General features: G+C 39.7%; 2 protein-coding genes and 1 pseudogene across 3 annotated transcripts; 1 reads left to right on the top strand and 2 right to left on the bottom strand.

The window, feature by feature from the left end:
- Positions 1–756: 756 nt before the first annotated feature.
- Positions 757–3,258, top strand: LOC121971268 (SNW/SKI-interacting protein A-like). Of its 2 annotated transcripts, none has more exons than XM_042522443.1 (2): positions 757–915; positions 1,164–3,258. In XM_042522443.1, the coding sequence occupies exon 2, from the start codon at positions 1,185–1,187 to the stop codon at positions 2,967–2,969; it is 1,785 nt and encodes a 594-aa protein (XP_042378377.1). In that variant the 5' UTR covers positions 757–915; positions 1,164–1,184; the 3' UTR covers positions 2,970–3,258. The 2 variants fall into 2 exon arrangements, with proteins under 2 accessions (XP_042378377.1, XP_042378378.1); XM_042522444.1 differs by having other exon boundaries at positions 763–915; positions 1,161–3,258.
- Positions 3,259–3,915: 657 nt separating this feature from the next.
- Positions 3,916–5,051, bottom strand: LOC121973686 (protein TORNADO 2-like). Its single transcript, XM_042525072.1, has 2 exons — positions 4,535–5,051; positions 3,916–4,406 (listed from the first exon to the last, which is right to left on the bottom strand). Exons 1-2 carry the CDS (start codon positions 5,036–5,038, stop codon positions 4,092–4,094), a joined length of 819 nt encoding a protein of 272 aa, XP_042381006.1. The 5' UTR covers positions 5,039–5,051; the 3' UTR covers positions 3,916–4,091.
- A 272-nt stretch (positions 5,052–5,323) lies between these two features.
- Positions 5,324–9,675, bottom strand: LOC121972800 (annotated as a pseudogene).
- Between the last annotated feature and the right edge of the window lie 14 nt (positions 9,676–9,689).

Genomic DNA, 9,689 nt, shown 5'->3' with positions numbered 1-9,689 from the left:
GTCATTCCTTCTTGGGACCGGATTATAAATAATAATAATAATAAATAAATAAATAAATATAAAAATTATATTATTATATATATTAATAGGAAAGAAATCTGAATAGGAGGTGCGTCGAAGCGGGTTTATTTGTAGAGCCAAGTTTTTCGGAGGTCGTTTCGATCTAGCTGTCGACATAAATAATGGATGGGTTGGACGATCAAGTAGATTATCACTCGTTCTTTTGGGCCTGATTATAAATAATAATAATACTAATAATTAATAATAAAATAAAATAAAATAAAAAACTTATGTTATCATATATATATTAATAGGAAAAAAAGTCAGGTTGGAGATGTGTCGAACCGGATTTATGTGCCGAGTTAAATAAAGGATGTATCCAAGAATAGATCATTGAGCTATTATGTAGATTGTCACTCATTTTTTTGATCCGAATTATTAAAACAGTAATAATAATAATAAATAAATAAAATAAAAATAAAAAGTCTTATGTTATTATATATATTAATAGGAAAGAAATTGGATGGGAGGTGCGTCGAACCGGATTTCAGAGACCGTTTCAATCTACATGGATTGTCACTCGTTCTTTTAGGACGGGATTATTAAATGTTAATATAAATAAAAATAAAAAAAATAAAAACTTATGTTATTATATATTCAGAAATCTGGTGGAAAGTGCCTGTTTGTGGGCCGAGCCGAATTTTTCGGAATCCGTTTCGCTCTAGCTGCCCATTATTTAATGGATGGGATGGGCTGGACGACCTAAACCTTTTATTTGTCAATAGGGAAGGTAATTCCGTAGATGCGCCGCCGCCCCTGTTGGACAAAGCCGATCCAGGTTCCTCCTCCCTCTCGATCACACAGCGTCGGAAGCCGCCGCGCCCTCTCCTCTCTCCATCTTCTCCCGAATCCGTGGTGCGATTTTCTTCCTTTTCTTTTTTTTTTCCCGCTCTTCGCGCTGTTGTTTCATCCTTGATCGTTAAGAATTTGTTGGCGTCCGCCGGAATCGATCGATCTGGATACTCGGCGTGTTTTTGATAATCTAGGGTTACTCTTGTTTTCTTTGTGGTTAAGATTGTTCTTATGGTCTTTACAGTGATTGTTATTTGTTAGGATTATTCCTAGATCCTAATCAAAGGTATTACTTTGGTGTATTGCAGCAGACTTTGTGATTGATCTTCATCATGTCTTCTCTCAAGGGCCTTCTTCCACCTTCAAAATTGAACAACACTTCTCTCTATGACCACTCAGATGATCCATGGTTCAAGGAACGGTACAGCACCTCAGCGGATACCACCCTATCTGCATCTATCAAGCCAAATCCTGTACCACCATATGGAAAACGCTCGGGTTTTGTTCCAAGGAAGCCCGAGGACTTTGGCGATGGAGGTGCCTTTCCTGAGATCCATGTAGCTCAGTACCCTCTTGGCATGGGAAGGAAGGATCAGAAGCCTGGCTCCAAAATCCTCGCCCTCACAGTTGATTCGCAGGGAAAGGTTGCATTTGATGCTGTTGTGAAGCAGAATGAGAATTCCTCAAAGATTGTTTACTCTCAGCACAAGGATCTTGTTCCAAAGGTTGGTTTGGAGAATGAGAATGATGCGGATGATGAGGAAAAGGATATTGAGGAAACCACACAGCGAACTAAGGAAGCTCTGGAGAAGATTGTTAATGTGAGATTGAGTGCGGCTCAGCCGAAGAATGTACCTACTCAATCCAACGAATCAAAGTTCATCAAGTATAAACCTTCACAGCAGTCTGCAGCATTTAATTCTGGCGCAAAGGAGAGGATTATTCGGATGGTTGAGACGCCTGTTGATCCACTTGAGCCTCCAAAATTCAAGCACAAGAGAGTGCCAAAGGCATCAGGATCGCCTCCAGTGCCAGTGATGCACTCCCCACCACGACCTGTCACGGTGAAGGATCAACAGGATTGGAAGATTCCTCCTTGCATCTCGAACTGGAAAAACCCAAAAGGTTATACAATTCCATTGGACAAACGTTTGGCTGCAGATGGCAGGGGTCTTCAGGATGTCCAAATCAATGATAACTTTGCTAAGCTTTCTGAGGCATTGTATGTGGCTGAGCAGAAAGCAAGAGAGGCCGTTGCAATGAGATCGAAGGTTCAAAAGGAGCTGATGTTGAAGGAGAAAGAAAGAAAGGAGCTGGAGCTTCGAGCATTGGCACAAAAGGCACGCTCTGAGAGAACTGGAATTGCTCCAGCTGCTGCTGTTCCTTCGTCTACAGAGAAGATTATGATGGATGATGCTGAAATTGGAGAACCACAAGAACAACGGAGGGAGAATAGGGAAGAACGAGAAGAACGGCTGCAGCGTGATAAGATTCGAGTAGAGCGGAAGCGCGAAAGGGAGAGAGAAAGAAGGCTGGAGAGCAGGGATGCTGCAATGGGGAAAAAGAGTAAGATCACTAGGGATAGGGATCGGGATATTAGCGAAAAGGTTGCACTTGGCATGGCTAATGTCGGAGCTGGACGTACTGGAGAGGTCATGTATGACCAGAGGCTCTTTAATCAAGATAAAGGAATGGACTCTGGGTTTGCAAATGATGATCACTATAACATATACGATAAGGGTCTATTTACTGCACAGCCCACACTCTCTACGCTCTTCAGACCCAAAAAAGATGCCGATGCAGATATGTATGGAGGTGCAGACGAGCAGCTAGAGAAGGTCCTGAAAACTGAGAGATTCAAGCCTGACAAAGCATTCACTGGTGCTTCCGAGAGGGTTTCTGGTAGTAAGAGAGAAAGGCCAGTGGAGTTTGATAGGCAGGAAGAAAATGATCCTTTCGGTTTGGATCGTTTCTTGACAGAAGTGAAGGGAGGCAAGAAACCACTTGATAAGATTGGTGGTGGTGGATCTATGAAAGCGAGTGCTGGGTCTTCAATGAGGGACGATTATGCTGGAGGCTCTGGAAGAAGCCGTATCGACTTCCAAAGAGGGCGTTGAGATTCCAGAATTACATAATGGATGGTCTATATGTCAGATCGACGAATGAGCTACTGTGCAAAAATGTGTGGATGTATTGGTGAGCAATTCAAACATCCGATGCTTAAATGTACTTTTACGTATTGCTGTAAGCAGTTATTATGTTTACTAGGCAACAGTTTATGAATATGATTATGTAGTCTCTGATATTTAAATTTCTCAAGTTTGTATCTCGGAGAATTTAAATCTGTGAGCTGAAACTGTGACTATAATTCCTAGTGACAATGGAATTTCTATCATTCAGTCTGAATTGAAACCTAAGGCTATTCATTGTGGTTTTTGTGGATATTGAATTAGCCCGAAGGCTGATATGAACTCAGGCTCACTGTTAGAGGTTTGCTGAAGACTTGCTGTAGCTTTTAGAATATATCATAATGCTGAATGCTGTTTGTCAACATGGGTAGTTTCTACGTTCGGACCCCATATTTCTTTTGACTATGCTGATTGATTGTACTGTGGCTGCTACCCTAAATATGATTAGTCACAGTTTTGTTGTCATTTCTATATCCTTAGATGATCTAATATCTGTCATGAATAGAGGAGAGAATATGAAGAGATTTTTGAATCCAATTAAATAATTAGGTATGGGTATTTTTGAGTGGGTATGGAGGTAGGTATGATAAATTCCTATTTATATTTCATCCGAATATCTGATTAAATTAAATGGGAGAGGGGAAGAATATGAAATCCCAAATACATTGCTATCACGGTTCCATGTGATTGCATTAGGAAAATCAAAGTTACTCTAACCTTAATGATCTCGGAAATAACTTTCAATAATCTTTAAAAAATCTTTCACTGTTTTTTAAAGGCGTTTGTAGTTTCCTTTATCTGTACATCTAGAAACAAACTATTAATTATCTTTTAAAATAATTAATTTGTACAGACAATTATAATCATCTCTTTGTGGTAAACCATCAATTGTCTCTATAAATAAATTCAGAGAGAATTACACTAGACATCGGCAAGATTAAACCTAAAGAAGCTAAAAAGATCAAGAACCAAACAGAGATTAATTAAGAACACCAATAGAGTCACAATTACCTCCTAACCATCACACTACCACAAGATTTAGTCTCGTCATCAGGTGTAGTAGCCTTGCTTGTACCTCTGCAGCAGCTCCTGCGTCTTGGCCCTCCTGAAGGCGCAGCAAGTCATGGCGTAGGCGACGAGCAGAGCCAACAGCGACACCACCAGCACCACGTCCGCCCTCCTCCACTCTTTCCTCAGGGTGGCGATGAGGCCGGCTTTGCAGGCGGCGCAGGAGTAGCAGAGCACTGCCTGGTCGTTGCTCCACAGAAAGCAATCGATGTGCGATGAGGCGGACGTGGGGTTGATCCACACCGTCGGGCTCACAAACGTGTACCCGCACTGAGTCGGGGGCTTGCAGCAGCCTGACTGCCGGTAGAAAAATTAAGTAATTAATTAATTATCTACCTGAAATAAAATTATTATATCTAAAAGAATTCGGACTCATCATCTGCATGAAACGAGATCTGATCTGTACAACATTGAAACACGCTCACTTGCAATGGCGTGATCCTGGAATCGAAGAACTCCTGCGCCGAGTTGTACGTCCGGTTCATGTCCGCGCACGTTGACGTCGACCCACTCAAGCACTCCTTGATTCGCCCCCACCGTCGCCGCCCCTCCACCCGCCGCCGGAGCCACCCGGAGGAGTCCTCCACCCGGTACTCCGCAAATGCGCGTCCCGGCGCCGGCCGCGCAGGAGCGCCGTCCGCCGTCACCGCGAAGACGAACGCCGCGAGGCCCGCGAGTGCCAGGAGCAGCGCGAGCGTGGCCACCAGGCAGCAGAGGAGGAGGGAGGTGGCGCGCCGGAGGGCGGCGGCGGCCGCCGCGGCCGAGGAGAGGAGGAGGGAGACGCCGAGGGCGACGAGGGGCCACTGGAGGAGCGGGGCGCAGGAGTCGGCTGGTTGGGTGGCAAGCCACACGCCGACTCCGAGGATGGGGATGGACAGCAGCGAGGCGGCGAAGGCGACGCCGGCGGTGAAGGCGTCGCTAGCCGCCATGATTAAGGAGGAAGAGGAGATTCTTAATTTGTTGCTTCGATCTATTGATAAAGAAGAACCAGAGAATCTTTGCTTTATTCCTTTCTTTCTTTCTTCAGAATCATTGCTTTTTAGTATTGTTTGATATTATTTCTTGCGTAACTTTGTCAATAAAAATTTGTCCAGCTCTACTCAACCATGTTCAAACCAGTTTCTTTAACGAATTATTTCATCTGAATGAATATAAATAGTTCCTAACCAATTGAATACTAAATGCATAGTTCATTCATACTTTCACAGGAGCTATTGTACTATTAGTGAAACTAAGGCGCCGCGTCACGAGCCATAACGCTTTCTGGATTTATCTGATGGACGGAATGTGGGGCTGGACCGTCTATTCCAGGATTAGTCAGTTGTAAGATCTGAATACCTGGTATTTAAAAAAGAAATCACAACATACATAATTCAATTCCCCCCACACATGTTGAAACATCTAGAACACAGTATGATTAGCACAGCAGCTACTTACATTGCATTTTCGCGAAGAACTTGTTTGTCTCGGATTATCAGACTAAGATCAGGCCAGGACATTCAACCAAATGCAATCATCTAATTTACACAGGACATCCTTTTGTTGCCATACAAATTCAGAAATATGTTGTTGAATCAAACATAAGACAAATAAATGTTGTAACTTACTTTCCATGTGCAGTTTCGCCTGACAGCATGATGGCATCTGCACCTTCTGTAATTGCTATATCAGAAACTTCAGCTCGAGTTGGGGTTGGATGGTTTATCATGCTTGCTAACATATTTGTTGCTGCAATTACTGGTTTTCCAATGCTTCTACATTTTCTAGTCATCTCCTCCTACTAAAGAATGAAGCATATGTTTGATTTCTCTTCAGACTGCTCTGGCAAATATTAAGTAGATTGATTTTAATCCTGTTCTATGGACTTTAAAACACGGGCAAAAGCATTTTGTGTCCACAATAGAAGATAGATAATTGAGGATATAAGAACATCTTTAGCCATAAATGAACATCAAGATTTCTTACCTCATCTGAAGCCAATAATTGGGGATGATGTGTATATCTGCATTGTAACCTTGCAGGTAGCCAAAAGAAAAGAAAACTTGTATAGAGAATAGATCTATAAACAACTTAAATAGCAGGCTCTAGTCAGAAATTTCACTTTTCAGATAGTCTTTAACTTCATGTATCACTTTAGCATCTTTAACAAATGATATGGCATAACAATCAACTCGGTTTCCATGTCAAATTTAATATCTTCCCAATCCGTCCGTAGGAAGACCAAACTCAAAAGTGATTAAATATACATGTAATGGAAATTTCAGGATGGAAGAAACTTTTGTATCAATTCTTTGATGAGAAGATTAAGGGGAAAATACCCATAATGGATGGAAGTGTAGCACTCCTGCCCTTAACATTTATTTGGTGTCTTGATTTCAGTTCTCCACTATCTATTACTTTGTATTTGACAGTGTCAGTAGTCTTTGATATCACAGATAACAACATCATTCCTCCTAAAAGGTGGATTCATCACCTCAGCGCCCCCTCTAGAGTCGGCCCCACTGATATGGAAGAAAGTAAATTCAGGTACACAGACAGGAAACATGATGGGATGAATTCCAAGTCATGAGTTCCTGCTGCATTCAACCTCTGACTGTTACACTAGAAATGTCAAGCGCCGCTATGCCCGGGGGGCAATCATTTCTCCTAAAAAAAAAGGTAGATCCGCTACCTTAGCGGCCCCTCTAGTGTCGGCCCCACGGATATGGAAGGAGGTTCATGCAGATACACAGGCCATAAAAGAACCTATGTTAAACATGATGATATACAAGAACTAATATAGCTACAGCCATGCACAAAATAATGAGAAAACAGATGCTAATCTAACTGATAAAGAAAGAAGAAAGAGATAGTGGGACGAGAATCAAAATTTCAACTATGAAAAACCACCTTTTCAATTATTACAATTAAATGCACCAGTGTTCGTATTAATGCAAAAGGCAACAATTTTTTGCATACAACATTAAGCATCCTGACTTGCCACTGTAATTGACACAGATATACATCCACCATAGATCTATGCTGATGATTGAATAACTGATGCATTCAAAAGGTTTCTTTAATTACCAAGATGGTCATCCTCTTATAAACTAATTGCAGATTTATAAATTTATAGAAGCATTTACACAATCAAAGCATATACGTTTTATGAAACATCTAAAACCAAGAATCATTTGAAAAGTATACTCACCATCAACTAAAAGAATGCCATCAACTTCAACATCATTAACAAAATCATCATAGTTTACACCGATTCCTTTTTTTTGGTAGTAAAATTGAACTCTTGACCTTCAGTCAGCAAGATAGGGTCCAATGATAGCTCAATTGTTATGCATTGTAATTGCTTTTAATTGGGAAGAAACCTCCTTTATCCTTAAAAAGATAAATCATGCATTTCTTCAGTGGATGTCATTTTAAAGGTGAGGACCAAATAAGAAAGCAGTATATATAACATGTCAGTGCTAGAAGAACCTTGTCATAAATTTTTTTACCAGTTTTATACAGAATTGCCACCATTATGCACATAAGGGGGTCTAATGCATGTCAGGAAAAGGAAGAAGTTTCATTGATAAGTTAGTAAATCAGAACACTCAAAACCACATGGCTATTAATATTCTGAAGAGTTTTGTATTCTCAGCAAACAATGACCTGTTGAATGCTTGCAGGTATTCTGTTAAGAATAATATACACCTTGTCTATTATGTTGGCAAATTTAATTGAAGGCATGATACTGAATGGTATTCACTTAAATAAGATGAAGAATTGAAGGAAGAGTCCTGAAAAGAATAGAAATTCCTATTTGTCTTAGCATAGATTTAAGATTTTAATTCACATGGTCCAGTGTAACTTCTTGATCCAGTATTCCAGTGAGCACTAAGAAAGCTTAACAGCAGATCTACTTCAAACAAACAAAAAGCAAATGAACAATTTTAAACACCAGGGAAAAAACCCACAAATTTTAGATCATCAATCTGATTCTGGTAGGTTACAAAGATCAATCTTTGAAATGCTGTGACAAAAGATCAGGAAGGCAGCATTCATTGTCATTAATCATTTATTTTGTAACAAAATATCTAATGTAATAACAAGAAACAAAGAATAGGTTTAACTCTTCAGTTCTAACATTAGGAAGACTGCAAATTATAAACTGAAACACCATTTTTTTCCACAAAAGAAAATCAGGGAATTGCTTAGCTAAGAAACACTTGAGCACTATAAATATGCAGCCCTTTTGCACTCAGTAAATTGAAGTTACTTCAACTCTCGATTACTTTCACTTTGGACAAAGAGTAGTATAAGCAAGCGAATATCCAGTGAACCTTGACTATACCGATCTAAATTGACAAACATATTAGCCAGCAACTGTTGGGTAGGTTAATTTCTAGATTTTTGTCTTTGAGGGGAAAAAAAAAGAACTTGAATTGAAAGAAAAGTAAAACAAATTTGTCATCAATTTTTTTACTTCTTCAAACAATAAGATTAACTTTTAACATGGAAGATGCTCAATCTTCCACAAAAGCAAGAAAAAAATACTATTAAATATATTGGAAATGAAAATAGAGAACTTGTGTCAGGATGCCAGAAATCCTTGTGCAGCTATTAATAATTAAAACTCGATATTAGGCAATACCAAAGTAACCTTCTAGGCATATGACTGAATGATGAAAGACCTCTTGTTCTATGTTTGTAGTTTAGACTTTTTGAGTACAATGCATGTAATTTCAAGCAAATATTGAGCCCTTAATAGAATATTAGTTGACTGCATGATTACCTTCAGTACAATGCTTGTTGCAAATCTCAAGAAGAATGGATACAAACAATATCAAGAATTTTAGAAATACACCCTGCTAAGTCAATACTACAACTAAGTGATGTTCACGAGAGGCACATACCTTAGTATCCAGCATTGTGAAAATAACGTTGTCCTTGGACTGAGTCGTTGTATTCGTTTACTAAGTCAATAGCCTTCTCATGTGATTCATGATCTCCATTGGACATATTAAGCCTTGCAAAATTCATTCATGCCTCTGCCAGTTTTCATATCATCTCACGCAGGACCAATCGTGCAACCTATCTTTGTTTTCCTTTCAGGATTTAAGACCGCGACTGCGTCCCTCTCATTTACCGTGTCTGGCTGAAGCTCACAACGGTAATCCCTTTAGTTAAGGTTCAGAGATAAAGGTACGTATCATATAATTCAACTTTATTTCATGTGAATTAAAAATTCAAATCCAACACCAGCAGCCGTATGGAGTATGGAAAATTTTAGCAGAAATGAATCACTTAAAGTATAGGGGCTAAACTTACTTAAAATTGGACACTAGCATTTTCAAGTCACAAATGCAAACGTATAAAAGCCCAATAGAATACAAACAAGAAATTTGATTAATACAAAATTGAACCCGGCAACCACATGCCATAACTTAAATAACTAAAAATGTGATTTCTCAGCTCACTAACATTGAAAAATCGAACTCTGAATGCAAAATATTCCTATTTCAAAGATTAATGTCAGTTCAGCTCACCGGATTGAGAGGACTATCTGGAACTCCAAAATATTAAGCATCTCCGCCCCTTTCC

Source organism: Zingiber officinale, chromosome 4A (assembly GCF_018446385.1).
Source record: "Zingiber officinale cultivar Zhangliang chromosome 4A, Zo_v1.1, whole genome shotgun sequence".
Lineage (NCBI taxonomy): Eukaryota > Viridiplantae > Streptophyta > Magnoliopsida > Zingiberales > Zingiberaceae > Zingiber > Zingiber officinale.
This window is presented reverse-complemented; position numbering and strand designations above follow the sequence as displayed.

Excerpts from the sequence above, each read along its gene's own strand:
- LOC121971268 (XM_042522443.1), top strand. The coding sequence starts at position 1,185 with ATGTCTTCTCTCAAGGGCCTTCTTCCACCTTCAAAATTGAACAACACT.
- LOC121973686 (XM_042525072.1), bottom strand. The coding sequence starts at position 5,038 with ATGGCGGCTAGCGACGCCTTCACCGCCGGCGTCGCCTTCGCCGCCTCG. Across the intron at positions 4,407-4,534 it reads CCAGGATCACGCCATTGCAA|TCAGGCTGCTGCAAGCCCCC; the intron begins GTGAGCGTGTTT and ends TTCTACCGGCAG.